The sequence below is a fragment of the Abramis brama genome, assembly GCF_963993115.1.
Source record: "Abramis brama genome assembly, chromosome: 12".
Lineage (NCBI taxonomy): Eukaryota > Metazoa > Chordata > Actinopteri > Cypriniformes > Leuciscidae > Abramis > Abramis brama.
Genome location: NC_139974.1, coordinates 32,070,084 through 32,093,660, shown reverse-complemented (window position 1 = coordinate 32,093,660; position 23,577 = coordinate 32,070,084). Strand labels below are relative to the sequence as shown.

The window sequence follows — 23,577 nt, the reverse complement described above, 5'->3', positions numbered from 1 at the left end:
ACAGCAAACATCCTGACACACTAACACATACAGGGCTAAATCCAGTCAGAAGCACAAGACTTGAACTAGACATGCATGAGAGAATTTTTATGCTGATCAGCTCTAAATCATTGTTTATTTTCTGATAGTGGAGACCATTAGTTTAATTGGTCATGCCATGCATATGCCTGGTCATGCCAAGCCCTCAACCCCCAACAAACCCACTTTGGAGTGATATTTAATCTCCCTCGGTTTAAGTTCACAATAATGATGCAGTTGCCTTCCTCTCTTGTGAGCTCTCTCTCTGTCTCACGCTACGCAAAACAATGAAGACACAGGCTACTGTTCGCTCAGCCCAGTTCACATGACATCACTGCTCCGAGGCAAATCCTGAGTTTGTTAAGCCTGTTCTCAAGGCCTGATTTAAGGATGAACAATATTCATAACATTATATGTCATCATAATATTTTGTGCATGCATAATTGAGACAATTTATTTTAAATAGATAAGATACCATTAGCTAGTTTTGTAAATTGCCTCTGCCCAATAATTATGATTAGTTTAATTTAAAAATACACATTTTAATAATTTAGTAATAGCAGCAGTAATAATAAAAAGGTGACTTGATTGCATTTACATAAAAATTACTTTTCATAAAAAATACATTTTTTATATAATAATGGTTGTATATAATAATTCATAATAATATGTATTATGATTATATAATAACAATAATAATTATTGTTATTATTATATAATCTACTCAATTAAATTCACTAATTAAAAATATTTTTCTTTTTTCTTTACTATATTCTTTTCCTATTGTATTTGCATACCAGAACTATAAGTGAACCTGACTAAAGCAGCAAAAACAAGTCAAACCATTAAAAGCCATGTCCCAAGCACTTGTACAGTAGCCTTGTTTGAACCAGTGTATGTTTTAAAATTAATTTTACACTCCTATGCTAACTTTCCTTACCAAAAAAAAAAAAGATAATAAAAAATTTGCTGAAGTCTCAGCTGAAGGAAATAATCCATTATTTATCAGCTTTAAGAGTACATTTACACGACAACGATATGCTTAAAACTGAAAAGTTTTTCCTTTGAGTTTTACAGACGACACCATTGTCAAAACGATCTCCATTCAAACGGATCCGTGAAAAGGACTAAAAAAAACGCTGTATTCTGCTGCCAGGCTGTTAGATGGCAATGAAACACTATAGATTGAACACATAATACGCATAACGTCATCGTCTTCAGAGATTCGCGTTTTTAGTTGAAAATGGTGTTGTGTAAACAGCCCTTAAGATATCAGCCAAATCTTCTTGTCGGGCCGATAAAGATAACATTAATTAAAAATAAATACATATCAGCAGATACCGATAAGGTGGTCGATATATCGTGAATCCTTACAACTAGCAAACAGCATTCTTACAGTAACAAGGGCTATCTGCCTATCAGACGCAGTTGGGAACTGCTCTCCTCCCCTTATTGAGTTAGCATGCCAGTGCCTTTACACAGATGTGGGCAGCAGTCAGCTGTCTGCTGAAACATCGGCATGTGGCTCAGCACACACACAAGCACATGATGCGTGAACCAATGTGTGCACAGCCGCATACATAAGAGGCCATGTGTTTCTGTAACCGCTTAACAATGTGCCACAAACAAACAGCATTCAAATTCTGAATATTTCTAGACTTTATCTGAATCATTCCAGAAACAATATTAAGAGGATGGTCAGCTGTGCCAAATCGTCCACAGCAGACCTCAATAGCACATAATCAATAGAACAGCTTGTACTGAGTCAAATCACATTATGCAAAAGGGAGGGGAGGTTTCCAGGTTATTTATTTATAGACGGCTGACCCTATTAAGATGGACCATCTCAACTACAGTGCAGATGAGAGTGAGACAAGATGAGACAGGTTCTTCATCACTGTTCATTCACACCAGTTATTTTGTCTATTCACTAGGGGGTTATTGTGCTGATCATCAGTGCACAATGGGAAGGGATTAACATCAATAAGATGAATTTCTTATAAAGACCAAGGTGGAAACCATTCATTAGTTTCAGCCTCAGACTCATGCTATTGATTAAGACATTAAAGGGATTAGCTCACCCAAAAATTGTGGCATCATTTAGTAACCCTCAAGTTCTTCTAAACCTGTATGAATTTCTGTCTTCGGCTTAACACAATATGGTAGTTGATGGGCCCCATTGACTTCCACAATATGGGGAAAAAAATGGAAGTCAATGGGGCCCTGTCATCAATAGTAACAATAGATTTTTCATTTTTGGGTGACCTAACCCATTTAAGCAGCAGGCAAACTATATCCATGTGCAAAAAAAAAAACCTGATTACTTTAGTGTCATAGATAAATATAGATTTTATGAGGCTATAGATTCTGAATATTTGAAACGGTTTCAATACTCATTTTCTGCAATATCGATGCAGCGCATACTTTCCAAAATTTTTGTTGATAGATGATTACAGCATTTCTCTAAATATATAATGAGAAGAATTTGTAATCCTGCTGTCAGCAACTAAAGGTCTCCCAGCAGATTTCTGCCAAAATAAAAGTTCAAGGGTTTAACTCTTGGAAGTGAAGAAATTAAGACATTGTACTGTATTGTAGTATTGTTTACTACTGTAAACTAAAACAATTAATAGCCTATACTTATGAAATATTTATTTACAGTACAGTTGTATTACGGTAGACTTCTGAATTAAAATGTTAATATTATTATTATTATATAATCCCTCTCGGAGCCTGAGGAATCTCAGACAGCAGAGTTACAGTTAATGAGAAAATACTTTGACTTGGCTATGGTTGGTCACGAGTAAATGAACTTGGATACTGGCCCTTAATGTTGTGGAAATTTGTCCCTGTGGTATTGAAAATGGTATCCAATACCAATATTTTTCCAGGTATTGTATCAAGGTTAGAAATTCCAGAATCATGACAACACTACATGGCAGTCAGAGTTTCACTTCCCGTCTAAACTGCCTTTCATGACCTATATAAGCTAAAATGGACAGCTCATTCAAAAATCGGATTCTGTATTCATAAACTCTTCAAAAGACTTTCCAAACCACTTAAAAGCGTTTCCTTAGCAACATTCCATTAATAGTTATTCATTCACCAGGTGGGTTTCCAGCAGTAGTAAGGATAAACTATATACTAAATCTCTGCTCATCCAAGATGAACTAAGCAAACATTCCCATGTGAACAGTTAAATCTGAACTGTCTGTGTCGGTTTGACTTTCTCCGGGAGATCAGTGATGGTGGAGGGGAAAAGGCCACCCATGTGAACGGAGCTGACAGAAGAGAACAAAAACGTCCTGCCACTTCTTCCACGCATATACATTGCAGCTCTATAAAAAGAATATGAACGATATGCCTGGTTTGACATCCCACCTCAACTAAAACCACCTTGGAGTGATATTTCATCCAACTCAGGACATATTCACAGTAAGATGCAGTTGTTTTCCTTTCTCCTGAGCTCTATCCGTCTCTCACGTGACGAAAAACAATGAAGACACAGGCTACTGTTGTCGGAGCCCTTCTCACATGACATCACTGCTCCAAGGCAACGTTTTTTTCACCATTTCACCAGCATCATATGGAGATGAGCCACTCGAGAGGAGCAGAACAATGCCATTCTTCTCTAATTTACTCAACCGCCTCATGTCGAACCTTTGAAGATAAACTCAGGGCAGGATTTCTGACCACGCATTAGGAGCACATTCTCCAAGACCGCAGACGCCCAGGGGCCTCAACCACACCTTGATAAACTTACATGGTTGCTTCACAATCACATATGAATGAAACAAGTTGGGGGGAATGGCGGTTGTGCTCCAGGGTCCCATGGTCCTTTTTCCAACCCTGGATAACCTACTGTATATGAATAGCGTGTGAAATTAACATCCACCGCCAACCAAATGTTGGAACTTTTCATTTAGTGGCTAGAAAACAGAGCAGTTGCTTTAGTTTTATAATTGTAGCATCCATTGTCTAACTTAACTAAATGGTTTTCATTTCTATAAAAAATAGGGGCGGTGCTGCGGTAGGCAAGTACTGTAATCGGTGTATGGCCAAAAATCATACAACACCGGTAACACAGACTACCACAGCAAGCCTAACAGGGTGTCAAAATTATTTTGCCCATATACTGTTATATTTAGTTGCTGGTAAAATTGGGCATTCACCAGTCACTAGTACAATATTATCATATGACATAGAAACAATAGTCCGAGAAGTCAATTTATAATTTGTTTTAGTTTGCATGTGTTTTTTGTTGAGTATCATATTTAATACATCAGGCTTTTATGCCTCATATAGTAAGATGAAATGAGAATATGGAGACTTGAGAAGGAAAAAAAGATACTCGAGGAAGAAAAACACCTCAATTTTACTCAGATTGCCAAACTGAGATAAACGATCATAAACTGATAATATGAGTATGAGCCATCAATCAGAGGGCAGAAGGCATGTAGTAGATTGTGTACAACAGGTTCCTCAGGAAATTTTTTAGCATATTGCGCCGATACCACTTTTTCCAGAACGAGTCCGATTCACTTTCATTTTAGGTATTGTCGATACCAAGTACAGATGCCTGTATTTTCATTGCATTTGGAATTTTTACAAATATAGAGAAACCAAAACAATTATAATCATATCATATTAGTTGGCTTAATTCATTTAGCAAAGATATTTACTTCAGTAATTTTCAGTTAATTATACCTGTTAAAATGTTTTGTACAAGCTTCTGTGACTTTCAATGTTCATTGTATTGCTCGTCCATTTTATCTTTCATTTAATAGCAACTAATGGCGCTTTTCCACTACACAGTACCAGCTCGCCTCGGCTCGACTCGGCTCTGTTTGGTTTTCCACTGTGTAAAAGTTGTACCTGTACCTGCTTCCAGGTACTTTTTTTCGTACCACCTCCGGCGAGGTTCTAAGCGAGCTGAGGCGATACTAAAATGTGACGTGAAAACACGGCAGACTGCTGATTGGTCAGAGAGAATCGTCACTATTCACTGCGTCATCATTGCACGCGCCAGACAGAGTATCCTGAATAAAAAAACAGCAAAAACAAAAACATCCAAAAACAGCATACACTCGATTTCCTCCATTGTCCTGTGTGTGTGAGTAGCGGGTGTGTCTCGCGCGTCTCGTGTAAAAGATTAAGTCACGGCAGTTTCCTGCGGCGTCGCTATGACGACCAGGTACTACTGTGGAGGTACTATCTGCAATGGAAAACGGAGCGAAAAGCGAGCCGAGACGAGACGAGCCGAGGCGAGTCGAGTCGAGTCGAGTTGAGCTGGTACTGGTAATGGAAAAGCGCCAAAAGATACAAATAAAATACACAGTGCTATTCAGGTAGGTCTTACAGTAGTTTCAGTTAGGCTACAGAAATGTAATAAAGTAATCAAATGTAAAATAACACTCTTCACTGTAAATATAGATTAATCCTTAATTAAAGTTACAAAAGTTAATCAGTCTAGAACAGAGAGTGATTTACTTGTCTATTGTTGTTTGATTAACATCAAAAACACTATATTAATAGTTTTTTATTATTACACTAAATTACTATACTAACAATATTAGGCTGCTGTCACTTTAAGATAATGATCCAATCCACGAACACACATGCATTTTCTTTCTCAACTGTTTACGTTCACTTAAGACATAACCGACTGCTTACTGGAATAAATCTTCGACACTTATGAATGAATTTGTCCGTTCAAGCACAAGACGACGCGAAGAGGTGGCTTTCTAGGAGCGCGCTTCTGATGTTTGTGCACAGGAAACCTCTCACAAAGCACGCATGTATTGAATTGAGTTCACTTTTGTGTCTTCTTGCGCTTAAATATTCAAACTGTTTTAATATTTCAAAAGTTAGAATTTCTTTGCAATCGACACATCTGACCGAACAACAAACTTTACAATGATGTCTGTAAAAAAAGAGATGCGCTCAATAAGCTTGTGCTCAATCCACTGCGTTTCACTCATCAGCTTAGGCACAGCAGCTATATAGGATGCTATAGCTATATAACTATTTCATTTGTTCTATTAATTTGATACATTTACTTCATAGGCATCCTTCTCTGATATATCCATTCTGCTCTCTGTTTGCTCTGTTGTCGGTATTCGTCACAAGTACTGTACTGTACACGCTGCATGGTATCGGAGTATTTTAATAACTACGAGTACACGAGCGCAGTATCATGCATCCCTAATATTGACAATTTAGAGGCCTTAGGGTTTATAAGGTTAAACATTTTGCAATATGCTGAGAATTGCAATAACATATTTGTATATATTGCCTGCAGTAAATGCCCACACAGACCTGATTTAACATCAGCTTTGCCATCCTTGGTTAAAGCTAACGCTATCTCTGGATGGTGGCGTGTGAGGTGAGTTTTATTATTTCTACATGACACTCCAACCAAATCCCGTATGCCATATCCACCTCATTCATTCCTTCCTTGTTAAAAAATCCAAAATAAGTCTATACATTTGATTTAAACGTGCACCACTGTGCTGTATAGGTCTTCTCCCCCACCCCAACCAGCCACCCTTTGGTAGACAAAAAAAGTAAATTTCACAAGCTGTACAAGAACACAAACTGTATTTAAGGGGCATTTAAGGACTGTTTCCCAGGATCATTTGGAACCTAAAGTACAGAAAGACATCCACTCAGCACTGGCACAGAGATGAACCGCTGAAAGCAAAATTATGGACTACAAAAAACACTATGAGAAAGTGAATGAAAGAGAAAGCGAACAGTTACATAATGATCTGGGCACATCCAGAACCCTACAGCAAGGTGGACATTTGCTTCCCTCCGACGAGCACTCTGTGACTCACTGTGCCATACACAGACTGACAGGAGGACGACTTGTGCTACTGTTCCAATGTAGGAAGAATTGTTCTTACTGCCTCAACTCTCTCTGACCTCATTCAAGCAAAAAATGAATGGAAAAATGAATGGAAAATCTTTATAAGGTTGACTCATGGACAAACCAACATAATTCTCATCAGACAAAGCCATTCAGCAGTTTAGTCCACCACTCAGTGACAGAAGCCACATAGTCACAGGTTAGGGTTACGCAAACCTACTTATTGAAACTAAACTGTGGATTATATCAAAGCATTCCAGATAGGGATATTTAAGTGTTTGTTTAATTGTAGCAACTCTCAGAAGTTACTGCAAAGATACTTCTAGTCAGTCTAAAGTGGACTACTGGAATAAAGTATTACCGATAATCTTCCAGAAGGCACAAGACAATATGTTGAATAAGAGAACAACTTGTTTTTTGATGCTTAATACGTGGCTGAAAAGTGATGGTTGTGCGTAAATTGGCTCCAAATGCGAATGTGAAAATTAAAAATAACGTTGTGCGTCAAGGCTGTGTGTGACCGGGCCAAAGTACTCACACATTCTACCTCATCCTTACACACAAACACACTCACACAGTCAGCTGAGGAAGGAAAGTTATGCAGCGAGGTGAAAGAAACAGGCTTTGTGCAAAGAATAAGAAAACCTCTGGAGAATAAACCATGAGAGCATCAAGCTCACAGCTACTCACAGAAAAAGTTCCCCAAACCCACACAACAACTAAAAAAAGAGAAAGCAAAAGTGAGATGAGGGGTATTTCAGAGGTGAATTGTTTTTAAAAAACTCTGTAATGGGAATTTACTTGAGTCTCCACAGGTGTTTTACAGACCATCAACATTCCTTCTCATCCAAAGCCTGTCTAACAGCGGCCTCTCTCTCGAGACCAGATCCACTGACAGGTATGACCTGCAGCTTGAAGAAACTCTCATTAAGAGGTCTGATAATCCCACTTTAGCCACCGAACTAGATCTTGGGTCTAATCCTCTTTGTCTGCGCACCTTGGCGGATGAAACACAGTGATCTTTACAAGTTTTTATTAAGCTGCCAAGATGCCTATTGGTCAAAATGGACTGTGTCTTTCACCCTTCAGATCATGTAGATCAAAAAAAGCTTTAATGATCAGTTGGCAGATGCACATCAGTGAATAATGGAAGCACTTGGAAACCCAGTCTGATTTTGATGGAGTGGGTTTGTTTTTAGCTGAAGGACCCTGGTGAGAAGCCAAGGCATCTAAATGTGATTACTATTCTCCTATTTATAAAGGAATTGAGTCCTGCCAATAGTACTGAGTTAATGGGGGAAAAACTGGGTCAGCTCGCCTCTATTTGTCCAGAGAACTGCCAAAGGCCAGAGTGGGCCGGATGAAGCCCAACCGAGAGCACTTCCTAAAATCAACACCATTTTGGGCATGGATCGATATGATTCGCTATTGACAACTTTATTGATAAGGTAAAAAAAAAAGACAAATATCTTTGAGAGACAGCTGAAAAATGTTGCATAACATCTAAGATGCCTCCATCTGATTGTTTTTTAAAGGCAAATATGACCTTCAATTCCTATGATATCTTGGTGAATGACACAAGGCCAGTGTTGTTGTTAACTAAAACCAAAAAACGATTAAAACTAGTTCATTCGTTAATTGAAATAAAGCTGAAATAATATAAAAGATAAACATCAAAGAAAAACTTAACTTACTACTAAAACTGAAATAAAAATAAATTAAAGCTAAATAGCGTTAAAAAAATAACTTATAAAAATGACAAAAGAACATAAACTGACTAAAACTTAAAATATAAACAGAGTTAATTCAAAATATGAATAAATACTATGATAGTAGATGACTTAAATACACCTATTTTATGATGTTTTTACATTTTTAAATTCAAATTAATTTTGATATTTTTTGAGACAAAGTCAAAAAATATCAGGGTGATGACAGTCCTAATGAAGAAAAAGGAATTACATTTCTAAAAAGAAAACCTTACTGAGTAGTTTGATAGTTTGGAAATAATCATATTTTATTGTAATTTCTAATAATATCACAGCAGACACTCAAGACTTTGTCTAAGAGTCAACAATCTCTTAAAATGTCAAATAATTTAACCTTTTCATGACCGAGTTTGTTCAGTTAGTACAATGTCATGTGTTTTGATATTTATGAATTAATAATTGATGATAATTGTAAAAGAAAAAAAAAAAGGTATATTTCAAAACTTGATTACATAATGATTAAGATGTGTTCGACCACATAATATTAAAATCATTAAATTTTTCTTGAAAATGCCAAACAAACACAAAACCAATACATGAAAAAAAAAAGTTAATTTCTAAGAACACTGAAAAAAATTTGGAGTAGGATTTACTTGAAAAAAGCTAGGCAACTTTTTCCACTCAGAAAATGCTAGTAAATTTACAAAGATTTGCCAAGTAAAAACCTAAACACATTTATCAGTAGCTTTAATTAGAAATCTTTACGTTAAATTTACTTGGAATATGGAATTAAGTAAACTTTACTTAACCTAGTTAAGTGAAAGTAACAAAGAAAATAAGTAATTTTAACTTGGCTAGTTAAAGGTTGATTAATATCGATTTAGTTGAAATTTCCTTTGCATTACATTTGACTCAAACAATAATATTGAATTATACCAGTCATATATAGTATGTGCTTTACTTAGATTATCTAAGTAATTTATACTACATCATGTCAGATGTTAAGCTTCAAGTGAATGCAAAGACCTCAATACTTGGTAGACAATACACAATGACGGTAACATTTGATGGATCATTTTTGTGTTTGAATGTGTCATTTTGAGCAGAAAATTTACTCGAAATGTCACAAAATGGCAAGTTACTAATCCTGACAACAAAAGCAATGATAAAACAGTGTAAATACAGCTGGAAACCAGTGAAAAATGAACCTCATTAATTATTCAAGGTCCAGTGCATGATGGGAACCCCAGTATCAGAAAAGTTGAGTAATTTTTACTTAATTTTATTGAGTTGATATTTACGCTTTCATTTCTACTCGCTTGAATTAAGTACTGATATGGAATTTACTTAGTTTTTTTAATTCTTGCCTGAACTAACTTTTTCATGTAAATTACATTGTTTTTTTTCCAGTAGTATTTACTTCACCAAAAAATCTTTTTTTACAGTGAACTTAATGTGTTTTAAGCTAGATTTTTCCTTGTATCTTGGATGTTCACATTTGTCATGGACTCTTTTACTAAGAAACAAGCACAGCAATACAAATTTCACTTTTTCATCTGTAAAGCTCACTAAAGCTCACTGTTGTAGACCGTTAGAGGTGACATGATGCCTAAGGTGGCCTGTCTGAAACCAGATTCCTTAGGAGACATGTTCATGCAAAAACACTACTGTTCAGTCGCTGACGGACAGGGCAGTTAGTTTGAGACACACACAGCCAGACGGGGCTGTGGATGTGGTGTGTCTGTGGCGAGCAGCAGAATACTTTGTTCAGTCAGTGTCGAGGCAGCGCTTAACTTGGCCGTGAGGGCGAGGCCTTAAACATGCATGCTGCAGCATCACATGATCGCTGAGAGAGAGATGCAGTCATGCAGAACAGAGCGCACACACACACACACCCTCTCATTACTGCCCTAAGACAGGGTAGGCTTTATAAAGAGGAGGGAGCCTTCGCCCAATGCTCTGATCTCACCGAGTGTACATGAAACATTATGTACAAATGAAGATCCTGTCATAATTTACTCACCCTCATGTCGTTCCCAACCTGTATGACTTTCTTTTTTCTGTGGAAAACAAAAGGTTTTTAAAGATTCAAAAAGTAAGTACCACTATAAAAGCCTTCTGAAGCCATACAAATTAAACAAAAGTATGGAAGGTTGTTTCCGCCACTAAAAAAAAGAAAAAAAAAGTAAGATACTTTTTTCCCCTCAGAACTGCAAGATATAAACTTTGAGTTAAAAACTTTGAGTTAAAAAAATAAAAAATAAAAAATTATCAGAATTGTGAGATATAAACTCACAATTGCGAGAAAATATCCGAATTGCCAGCTGACTTTTTTTTTTCTCAGAATTTGACTCTCACAATTGCAAGTTTTTCTCGATTCTGAGGAAAAAAAAGTTATAATTGTGGGATAAATTTGCAATTGCGAGAAAGAAAGTCATAATTGTGAGATATAAACTTGCAATTCTGACTTTTTCCTCGCAATTCTGACTTTATAACTTGCAATTGGGAGTTTATATATTGCAAGAATTACGAGCTGACTTTTTTCTTAGACTTGGACTTTCTTTCTCGTAATTGCAAGTTTAGGCTAAGCTTAATTCAAACAATTCTGAGGGAAAAAAATCTCCCCTGGTGGTAATTGAGTGGGAAAGAGAGTACAGTGCGTTATTCATAATTTATCCTTTTGTTTTCCACATGACAATTTTAAGCAACATGAGGGTGAATAAATGATGGCTTAATTTTCATTATGCAAGGCTGATCTGAATCGCTTGCATCTTAATAGAGCAGATGCGTTTACTCACTGATCGGTCTCGATCACATCTATGAGATCCAGTGACAAGTGCTTGAATTCAGCAAAGAACATGTACGACTCTGTGATTTAAACTAGTTTAAACCAGGTGAAACAGCGCTGACATTCTCAACAGCACTGACAAACACGAGAAACATTGTGCCATGAACAATCCAGTAGGGCTGCACGATTATGACAAAAATCATAATTGTCGATTATTCCCTTGAAATTGTAATTGCGATTATTAATTACGATTATCACAATTTACATTGAATATATATAGAATATATATATACACATGTTTACTTAAAAATTGTGAACACACACACTGTCCCCCTTTACTTAACATACACATAAATTGTAATAATATGACTAATAGTAAAGACTACTAAGAAATAAACATTAGGCTTATGCTAAAGCTATTAAATATCAGTCCCAAACTAGCTTTTGTTAATACAATGTTGGTATGAGCCACCAAAGTCATTTAAAATATAAAAAATAACACAAAGTGAAAATAAAGTGGCATTTTGGGGTTAATACACTGATCTATATAGAATGTCATTATATAGATCAGTGGGTTAATATTAAAACGACAGTTACCATGGTGATACACAATACTAACAAGAACTGTTAATGAAACATGGAAACTGCTCCTGGTGAATAGAATGAGAATCATCCCTGCATGCAAATCCTTCTCAGCTAACACACGACGTACCAGTAACGTGATTTATTGGTATTTTACTTTCGTGACTTACCAATTTACAACGTAACAACGTTGCATGCTTGTAGTTTCCTTTGCACTTTATACACAGCGCGCGCCGCCGCATTTGCGCGTGCAATTGAAGAGTGTGCGCTACGAGCACAGTAGCCTATAACGGCTGACATGACAGGAACGTCCGTTTTTCTGAGGTGAAAGACTTTTTATTTCAGCGTACACATACGTCGCTGCCTGGTAGTTCCTTCCTATTGTGCTGGGTTTTCTGAAGTAGTTGTGATTTGCCTCTCATAACATGCTCTAAATGCACGCAGAGTGGATTTTTTTTTTTTTTTTTTTGTAATCGCGGCTTTGAACGATTACGTAATCGTGGCATCCATAATCGTAATCGCGATTAGAAATTCGATTAATTGTGCAGCCCTACAATCCAGTCAGAAGGCTTTTCAATCTACAAATAATCATCATTTACCATGGATTTACAGTAGTAACACTAACTGGCTGTCCCACATTGTACAGCGGCTCCATAGCCAGCCCACCCCTGAACTGCACCATGGTATTATGGCAAAAATTTGGTAATTCATATAGAATTATGCTATTATATTATTAATGTAGACATGTATTAAAGAAGTAATGGAATGTAATTACGGTATTTTTGTTTTGTTATTAAGCTATAGCATTTGTGTTTATATTAGAAATGTATTTAGGCTAATGTTTTTCATAACAAATAGCATATAAACTATAGTTACATTTTACATTTTGCTATATGGGTGGTTTTACCAATGGTTCTCATGATCAAAATGTATGATACTATGGATGATGGTTAATTTTATCGTAATTGTAATAAATGTAGAGTCCTAACTTAAACAGTTATAATATTTGATCACGATAAATTTTTTGGCTATATCGGCCAGCCCTAGTCACACGGTCTATGAATGTTTTATGTTTACAAAATGTCTTATCTTTGATGTGTATCAATTCTATCAGAAAAAAAGATAGTGTTTGTGTGCAGAGGAGGCAGGGCCCTGCTGTTCTGCTCTTTGAATATCCTCCCATTCACGGTCACGAGTTTACCGTCTAGTGCTCTGTTGTTAATTTCGTTCAGAGATGGCCGCATGTGTTCTTTTTGTTTGGAAGTCTGTGCGTGTGTGGCTGTGTTGGCGCATGCTTGCATGTTCGCATCCCCTCTGTGGACCCATCTGTTAACTCTGAGGGCATTTTAAAATCGATCACATTTAGCCAACAAATCTTACTTCAAATTTTTTAGCATAACACAACACACAGTCCTATTTGCACAGCACTGTCTTCTTTACTAAACAGGAAAGCCGTACAAATGTCTTGTCCTGTTCCGAGTCGGGCAGCAGGAGATCTCTTGGTGCTGAAAAGCTTGGGAAAACTATTTCCAAATGTATTACAGCAAAGCTTTGGCTACTTCCCAGAGTGGCAGGGAGCTTTAGGGAAACTTTGAGTCAGGCCGAAATCCACATAGTTGTCACGCCAACAAAGAACTAACAGCTAATGAATACCATCAAGACAATGAGGTTCCCACAGAAACAAATACTCCTGAAAACCACTCACACCTAAATCTAGCTGGCAAACATCCACACCACGGACAGAGTGACCACCAGAGTCAGCAAACAACACCCAGAAACCTTCAGAAACCAAACATACAAACACGAACACTTGCTTTTTCCTCCGGGTGGTTTGTAAAGCTGATGCCCTTTACCAAATATAGCAACAGAATGACTCATTTTTCTCAAAAGTCAAAAACCAGTCTGGCTCCTCAACAAAAGTAAATAAGATGACTCACCTCTATTGATGAACTGGGAGGTTCAATGTGTTTATCTGTAATGGGGAAAAGAAAAAAGAAAGAGAAACAAATCAAATATATAATATCTGACTAATCCATTTTTTTAAATCACATAACAAAATATTTACATTTCATGTACGCTACAATTTTCTGATACTGAATTTGACAATAGGATATAATCAAGAACTAGATTTTTTTCATTTCTGGGTTCTTGCCAATGCATAATGCAGTTAGGTGACTAGGTATACTTAGAAACAATTTGTTTTACATTTGTTGCAAAATATGCATATCTAAACAAATATTTAAGTGGTTTAAGAGCATGGGGAGATTATGTTGTTCGCAGTGCCTCATGGAAGTGGGCGGGCACTAAAGAGTTATTTTGGCGCAAATTGTTTGTTTTGATTCTCTGATTGGTGGAGATTCTCTGAGGAATCATGGGTAATGTAGTTTTTTTACCAGGTATTCTGCTGTTGTAACATAATTATTTAGAAAAATACGCTGAAATAATGCAGGCTGATGGTTTTAACAAAAGCACATGTAATCTATTAACAACCTCATAGCCTACAGTAGGTCTGTTTTTAAATGTTTATAGGTTATCATTATAAATCAGCTCCCCTATGAAGAAAATGAACAGGATTTTTACTTCCAGAATCGGCAAATGTTGCACATATCGTATTGCCAAGGTGTTCACGGAGGTTGCTAATAAATTGCTAGATGGTTAATAGGTTGATATGGATGGTTTCTTATTGGTCAAAAGAGCCCAGCCTCAAGTCTCTAATATAATATGACTCAGGTCCTTTTTTGTTGCTCGTTTTTCATACACCAGCCAAAAATGAAAAAAGTAATTAGCACAAGACCATTTTGATTGATTTCCAAAGCACAAAAGATGCAGGACGAGATATTTTAATACTTACAGTTACGGAATACTAAAAAAGATGCTGTTTAATAATGATGCTCAGTAAGGCCAGCATCTTTCTAGAGAAGTGGTGTATGGGTTGCAACCATGAATACATTTAATAGAAGTGAAATTGACCATGAAAAGTCCCCTCCCCCATTTCTATATTACAGAGAGGGACCATGGGGTTCACCTCAGACAACATTCACATTAAATATTTAATACAAATCTATAGGAGTCAGACAGAGATGCAATTTGTGCCAGTTGAGCCTGAGATACACTACAAAGGGCTTAGAATCATAATGTCTGTTTTAGCCCTTCCTTTAGTGGCACTGGAGGTATAATGTTACAGTGTTAAAAGAAAGCGCCTCCTCTGGGATTGGCCGAGACCCAGAGTTCACTGCTGCCACTAATGAATGAACCCAGTGTCATTGCAACGGCCACTTTCAACAACTGAAAATCAAATATAACTGAAAAATAAATTTCCACAGAAGTCTGAATTTAAACCCTCAGAGTCTAACATACACCATCCTGACAGGAAGAAGGCATTTTTAAAGAGGTTCTTTTGTATTTAGTGCAATAGGATGCCATTTACATTGTTGTATGAAACAGATGAGTACTGTAATATTATCTTTCTATAAAGATGAAAGGAGAATCACTGAAAATAATTCATCCTTTACATTGTGACCTGGTTAACATGGAAATCAATTCACAAGGGTGTCTGACTCAGGAGGACAAACTAAAATTGGGATAAAAGGGTAAAGGTGTAAACCCATCCAGCTGTGACTATGACTATTTATTTAAATGACTATTTATCTAAATAAATATAATATTCATTTATTTTTCAGGAGATGAGTAGGGCAGTTCATTTAATAAAAAAACACCAAGTATATTACTACATATGGTAATGTTTGTGTATTAATATTTTTCAGTAGACAATACTAACAACATCTGTGACAAATCTGCACAATATTCTGATGCATTTGATGCAATCCCAACACCTTGTAAGGACAGAGAGTGAAAGCTTTATCCATCTCAGATTAACCTATATCTTTGAGTTAGGCTTCTCATGAGCTTCAGATCTACACTTCCATACATGCTGTTTCCAGGGCTGTAATAACTATGAATCACTATATAGCAAGCAGAGAATTCATAAAAAGGAGACATAAACAACAATGAAGCATTGTCTGGAGCTTGGAGATAGATTTTTTTTTTTTTTTTTTAACAAATCACATCTCGGCTCTAAAGCCGTTTTATTCAATTTGAGAGACAGATCTATTCATCAGGGATAGATCATGACTGAAACCAGCAGGTTCACAGTCTGATATCATTGGTCAGTCAGCGTAATTTGAACGTACCCACATTTGCCAGGACAGCAAACTTCCCCAGGAGAGCAGAATTCAGCAGACTGTCATGTTACATAAGAATTGATTTTCCTGCCTGGTAAGGACCATCTGATCTAGTTACTTGCTTGTCATTTGGCACTATACACTTCTATACTTAAGGCAGAAGACTTATGTTTTTTCTTAACAACCATAAAAAAGGTTGTATATACATGGTCATGGACTATACTGTATGGTACCAGCCATTTAAAACATCAAAAACACTCAAATAACTGCTGAACCCCATGTCTAAATCCTTGTTAGGGAGATGGAAGGATTGAGCCATTCATCCCAATAATTATACTTATGAACGGCAGTCAGATTAACTCCCAAAGGAGAAACAGAGATGGAAGCAGAAGCCAAATCCAAAAGCCTCAGGCGAAAGAACCCAAATGAGATAATGGCTGAGAATTTAATTATACTACTTCTGCCTGAGAAATCCCTCTCTCAAATTTGATCAATTTTTGGTTAATAGAAAACAGTTATTATTCAAAGCACTATACTATTTTTTCCTCAAATATATTGATTTAGAATATATTGCAGTTAATCTGACTGATTCATATTTTTAGCCTAGAACATTCAATGTGCTAAATATGAGTGGGAGTATAAAATCAGATGTAGGCCTAGCTACATTTAACAAATTAAATGTTGTAATTGTGCATCCTGAACAATACATAAATAGCCTACGCCTAAATGTTGAATCAATATGGTAAGTATGCATATCACAGGAGCACTAGGCCAAAGATCAGGTCCCTTTTGTTGCCCCATGCCTAAAGGTGCTTATGGATGAATCCATCACATGGTCCCATTGTTTACAATGGCTCGATGGTCAATACGATATAACCGGTATTATAGAGTAAATGGTTTGTATTGCAATGAATGAGATAATAAATCAAATCAAAGCATGTAGCCTAATATTTATATATGCAAATATCGGCCTATATTTAAAGTCTCGAACAAAACAGTAAAATAATGGGTTTACAGTTAGAATTGATGTGTTAGCCTAGGTACATCCCTAAATCTGTCTAAAAAAAATTAAAATGGCCTCCATTAATCATAATATCGCTTATATTTAGCTGTGTCAAAGCAATGCCATTGTAAATTAAAACGCATCTCAGTGCTATTGCTGTTCATTTGGCTTCACGCTGCGCCATTTACTGCGCATTTACTTTGACTTCTCATGTAAACATTATGATTTACCTGGACTGCTCTGTTGATACAATTTAACAGTCCCGTCCTTCCGGATCCTCACATCTCCAGGACCCGCAATCCGTCCAGGTGGACTCACACCTTTCTCTTTCCGTCTCTGTTTTTGAGTTAACCACCTGCAGCACTGATAACACACGGCCCAGGCTTGCTCCTCATTGATCGGTTGACTGTACAGTGTTAAAATCTCCTCCAAACACAATTCATCTTCCCCGTCCGTACAATCCATACTGATGTCTTCAGTTTTTGCTCCATCTCCGGGATCCTGGAGAGCCGACGGTGAGATTAACATTCCTTCGTCAGTCATTCTTCTTCTCCAGGCTTCCAGGGAGACGAAATGACTGTGTGTTGAGATGATAAAGAGACAGAAAAGGTATGTTTACGTTAGGTCTGTCATCTAGAAGGACCGCGCGCGTCCTCCTCTGAAGCCTGTGTCGATACTTCTGAGCTCGAGCTGCTGCTGCTGTTCGACTCCGAGAGGCGCTCATATGACTTTTCCGCATGGTCTCAGAGTCAGTCATGTCCTCAGTCACTTCATTGACAATACAAACTATTAGAGAAGATTGCTTCATCTTAAATAGCAATTTTCCCACATTATATAATAATATTATAAGAATTAAACAGGCCTATGTAACGTTAGCCCTTTAGAAAATGGTTTGTTTACAATGTCTGTTGTTAAAGTCGGCATGAAACGGAAGTCGCGATAGTCTCTTCCTTTTGCGACATAACGTTAGATATCTGAGTGAAACAGCTTCTCGAACAAGAAAAAATTTAGAACTGGACTGATTTTGTCCATCAGGAATTTATTGGATCCTTGTCATTTGCCATTGCTGCAATCTCATGTGAGTGACAATGCCTAAACTTTTTTTTTTTTTTTAGATATAAAGAAACACAAGTTAACAAATATTAAATTATCAACATGAAAACACGAAACGGAACATACACCAGAGGAGAGGAGAAGAAGAGAAAAAAAGAACCCAAAAAAAGAAAAGAAAAAAAGAACCCAAACATGCCTAAACTGGGCTGCGTTCAGCCCCGACAAAACGTTGCACAACGTTTTTTAAACAGAAACGGTGATGCGTTGAACACACTGTTCTGATGACGCAAGAGTTGCAACTATGGCAGCTGAGAAGGCCATTCTTTGTGTTCTTTGTGAAGAATTTTCTGAGCCTGATGAAGTCGGTATAAATATGTTTAATACTACACAATATGCCCGATGTTACAGTAACTGCACTTGCCGCCCAGAACAAAAGAGAACATCCCAATCGAGTGAAGGGATTGCTGAAACTGAAATGGAAGCACACATCTTACCTAATTCAGACTAAAACACATCTATTTAGCCTCACATACTGACTTTATTTGTAGTTCACTGTTTTAATACCCTGTATTTTCTTTCTCATTTTTAGGAAAAGCACTTAATTAGGCTACCATTGTTTATTTCTATACCAAATGTCATACACTTGCAATGAAGCTAAAAATATAAACAACTACATCATGTTTATATCCTATATTTTTACAATAAAACTTATGACAAACATGTCTTCTAATATCCTCAGTTGTTGTGTATACCGAGCTGCATCGAACTAAATTAAATGTAAATTACTTTCCTTGAACCCATTGTGCGAGTTCACTTTAATACCGCTTACTTTATATACACGTTGCTGCTGATTGGACTGCAGTTCTGACACACCCACCAAACAAGAGAAAACGTATCTCAAACCCCGTTGCACACCGGTGCACGCCGTTTCCAGGAAACATGACGTTCAACCCGGAAACCGTAGCAAAACGTTGTGCACCGTTTTGAACTTGAACGTGCCCCTGGTGTCCCGCCTTCGCGCCAATAAACACGTCATCATCAGAGAACTCTGTGCAAGAGCTGCACAAAAAGTTATTTTGATTAAAGTTTTCATAAAATAGAAATTCTGTTAGTCTTTAAACATATATCCAAATGAAACGGCTTCTTGAACAAGAAAAAATGTAGAGAAGGACTTGTGTCCATTGGGAATTTTTGGTTGATGGATCATTGGTTTACTACTGCTGTGATATCATGTGACTAGCTAAGTTTCCATCCACTTGTCAATCGAATTATCTGAAGTTCGGTAAAAAAAAAAAACTCATGCGAATAAAGCTGGTGAAAGTGTATTTCCATCCAACGGCTTTAAAACAAATAAAAACCTGTGCGTAATGACGTCACATGCTGTTTTGCGATCAAATTGGCATATCGAATTGATTTGAGACATTTTAAGGTGTTTCCATTAATTTTCGCACTGAATCGCACAACATTCAAGCAAACATGTGGCAACAAAGTTTTGCTAGACAAAATGGATTTATACAAATAACGTTTCCATCAGCATTTATCGCATAAGCCGTATATCGACCAAGATAAAATCCGATGAGACGAACGTATTTCATTTGAGTCGATATTCATGAAATTCAATCGAATTTTACTGTTTCCATAAGGCATTTTTCATTTGATATCACTTGTGGATGGAAACTTAGGCTTGTTCGACTTGAACCGGCGCTGCACAGACCGATCGGCGAATGACATCAAAGTACCGCGAGAGCGAATAGAGAGTAGACGGCTCCTTATGGTTTGAATCGCTCTCGCGGTACTTTGATGTCACAAACCGATCGGTCCGTGCAGCGCCGTTTCAAGTCGAACAAGCTCGCCCTCACGCCAGTAAACACGTCATCAGAGAAAAGACCCCACTGCAAGGAGAGGAAGTTATTTTGATTCAAGTTTATTTAAACATTATTTAAAAAAAACAAAAACAAAGATGTCCACCCATAAATCGTATGGTGACTTTAAGAACAAACATCTGAAAGTTATAGTTAAAGTTAAATTAAATCTTAACCTACATTTGCATAAAAATGTTAAATTTAAATAAAACTGTGATTATGTTAACCCTTCATTCAAATTCTAAAACTGTTGGCTGTGGGCAGTGCCAGCCAAATAACTGAGGAATAAACCAATAGGCCTGTGCTAATTTTAGATAGATTAGAATTTAGATTGCCGAATTAAGCCTGATTCACAAATAATTACTGCACACCTTTCTTTATAAGGTGACAACTCAAAATTGCACTAAACTGTGTAATCAGTGTGAGACCCAGGGAGTTCTGTAACACCATCAGTTTGACCAATTAAAAGTGAGCTACAGGGGTGAAATCACTGTCATAACTGAAATTCTAAAAAATGGTAACGGCAAAAAATGTTAGGGGAAAGAAAGTCAAATGTCATGTCTGATTTATCGTTTGATTTGCACTCATGCTATTGATGGTATTAAATAACTGTATATCTGAAACAGCAGGTTCTCTTGTTTAATTTGACAACATCCATACAAGCTTTTCTACTAGACACATCATGTCTAACCCGAAAAGTGTGGTTGTAGCACTTCCAAACGTAATTCTACTGGAGCAACAAATTCCACAAAATCAGTATAGACTTAAATTTGCCACAAATGTTTTATTTATTTGTTTGTTCGTTTTGAACAAGGCCAATACAGAATAGCATTATACTTCAAATTGCATGCAGAAGAATTCTGTAGTTTTCAGCCTGGAGAGTGGGGGTATGTTAGATGTTTCAGAGTATATTATGTTTCATGCATTCCTCTATTTGTTATTTGAATTGTTTTGGATTTTAAAAAGGTTTCCTATATGTTAACTGTTGAACTTCAATTGTTTAAAGTGAAATGAAGGTGATAATGGATGTTATAATGATTATTTTGAATTTAATATAATTAAATTCACCTGTTCATTCACAGAACTATTACAACTCAGCCCATTAGTGGGGTAGATGTAACAACAGTGCTCTTTGTACTTGACATTAACCTACATAGTTTAGGTAGGCTATAAGTTAACAATTTTTAAACAACTCCCTGATCTTCCTTATTTTAGATTGTCTATTATCAATGTTTATCATCAGTTTGGTGATGCAGCATTAAGATCTGGCAAAACCATGTATAGACAGTGCCTCGCATTTTTAAAAAGCTTTTATATATATACTATATTACATATTTCATTTTAATGTTATAAATGTCCAAGACATAGCAATAGTCTGTTCATATAAGATAAGCTGCTCCATCTAGTGGTTATTTTACAGCACTTATAGCTGGTCATACACAATGCTTGGCCGTAACTAAGGTTGATCGATCTGTTGTTACCATAGACCAGGGTTCACCAATCTCGGTCCTGGAGGGCCGCTGTCCTGCAGAGTTTAGCTCCAACCCCAATTAAACACACCTGAACCAGCTAATCAAGGTCTCACTAGGCATACTAGAAACTTTCAAACAGGTGTGTTGGAGCTGGTTGGAGCTAAACTCTGCAGGACAGCGACCCTCCAGGACCGAGATTGGTGAACCCTGCCATAGACTGTAAAGAAAATAGGTTGTTACCCTCCAAAGAAAGCAACTTTATTTCTAAATCAAAAAATAAACTACTATGATACTGAATCACTAGTAAATATAAAATAAATAAATACTGTATAATTTCCAGTAAATGCATATTTACAAAAACAGAATAACCCAAAAATAATATTAACCAACTGATTTTTCTTTTTACAATTATTTAAGCATGACATATTTAGTAGTCTGTTCTTTTAAAATCAGTGTCATTAGCATTAAAATTGCACAGTGCATTGTCAGCAATAATTCCTATATGCAACAAAATGAACATATGCTTTGCTCAGTAACTCGTATCAAGGATATCAGGGTGCCAGCTGACAAATATCTATATTTAACATGCTAATGATCAGATGCACCTTGTTAACCCATTTTAGCAACAAAACTCTATTTCTCTCGACAGCTTATGATTTCTTATACAGCCTGTAATCCACATGGCTGAACTCCTCTGGGTTTCAGAGTGTATCCTCCCCATCAGGCGAAGATGATTTTTTCCCCCATTGGCTCCCCGGGGTGAGACGCAGCATCAGATGAAACCCCCTCAGAATGAGAAGTCCCCTCCTTCCATGTTTTTGGGTTTGAGTCACTTATCTGCTGTAAAAACACAAACAAGCTGTCACCATATCGATTGGGAAACAGACTTAATGTTACTCAAACATTGACACATCTGTCTGTAGGCTACATTGGCAAAACCCTAAAGTTTGAAGAATTATACATCCGAGACCATAATGTTTCATTAATAGCTGCTAGCTTTTTGAAGCAGTGACTCAAACCTCATGGCCACAGGATGTTCTTTGATGGTTTGTGCAGGTGCTGGAAGTCAAACCCTGCCTCCCACATTGAGTTCCTGTATTAACCATCCGTCTGCCTCTGTCTCCACAAGACCTGGCCTCCGTACCTGTGGAAATCATATCACAAAAACTTCTGGAAGCTTGGATTTTGCCTGATAACATACTAGGTTATTTAAAGACTAAATCATATTTCAAAAGAGAATAATAAGCCAATCAAACTTTGATTTGATTTCAGAGCATTCTGCACTATAAAACCTAGTATCTTAAAGCTACAGAGTTTTGCAGTTAAATCAGATAAATATGAATATGCTCATGCATGTATAAATATAGCCTATATATTACTTTTCCCCAACAACAACAAAACAGCATATATAGGCTACCTGGTCGTTTTGAATTGTCTTTAATAAGCTGGCTACATTCTCCACGAACGACTCGGTTCTTATAAGTCACGCCGATGGGGATTTCAGCATCTGTGTTGGTAAGCCATGTCGATTCGGTTTCTCTGGTCCAGCTCTCATGATATCGCGGTTCAATAGCGTCTGCTCGACTCCCACCGCAGCCCATTGAAAATTTGAGATAAGATGGAGCGATGCATGCGCTGATAATTATGATGATGCAGAAGAGCGCGCGATTGTGTGCTGTGGTCCCACGCGCAGCTGTGCCCTCGTGTTGTAGTTGTCTAACTTGAGATCTCCTACGTCATCGAGGGCCGGCTACAGTTTATTGTGAGACAGTGTAGTGGCGATTTGTACGAAAACAAACTGACTACCAAACAGATACAGCTAGCTTAGTGGCCAAAAGTAATGTTCGGCCCAGAAAAATGTACATCTTCACCATTTATTCAAATTATTAAAAATGTGTTAAAGATTTTGTAAGCAATTTGCGTAGTTGTGCTTGGAGTCAATTGTTTTAGTTGTGATAACGCAATGAAACACGCCAAAATTGTGAGGATATATTTTTTGGCTAGGCTGTCATGCTACAAAGAAAATATTGAACACATG

At 36.9% G+C, this 23,577-nt stretch overlaps 2 protein-coding genes across 5 annotated transcripts in view; both read right to left on the bottom strand.

Moving 5' to 3' along the window:
- Positions 1-17,833, bottom strand: part of spire1a (spire-type actin nucleation factor 1a) — a 47,142-nt gene extending 29,309 nt beyond the window's left edge. For all 3 annotated transcript variants that reach the window (XM_084130927.1, XM_084130929.1, XM_084130928.1), the window contains exons 1-2: positions 17,383-17,833; positions 13,906-13,940 (exon numbers count right to left, since the gene is read on the bottom strand). In XM_084130927.1, coding sequence (XP_083987053.1) covers positions 13,906-13,940; positions 17,383-17,695 — 348 coding nt within the window. In that variant the 5' untranslated portion in view covers positions 17,696-17,833. The remainder of the gene's footprint in view (positions 1-13,905; positions 13,941-17,382) is intronic.
- A 3,012-nt stretch (positions 17,834-20,845) lies between these two features.
- LOC311094103 (uncharacterized protein) lies at positions 20,846-23,239 on the bottom strand. 2 transcript variants are annotated; one of them, XM_084131838.1, is made up of 3 exons: positions 22,957-23,239; positions 22,559-22,683; positions 20,846-22,379 (listed from the first exon to the last, which is right to left on the bottom strand). In XM_084131838.1, the coding sequence occupies exons 1-3, from the start codon at positions 23,138-23,140 to the stop codon at positions 22,260-22,262; spliced, it is 429 nt and encodes a 142-aa protein (XP_083987964.1). In that variant the 5' UTR covers positions 23,141-23,239; the 3' UTR covers positions 20,846-22,259. The 2 variants fall into 2 exon arrangements, with proteins under 2 accessions (XP_083987964.1, XP_083987965.1); XM_084131839.1 differs by having other exon boundaries at positions 20,846-22,376.
- Positions 23,240-23,577: the final 338 nt, after the last annotated feature.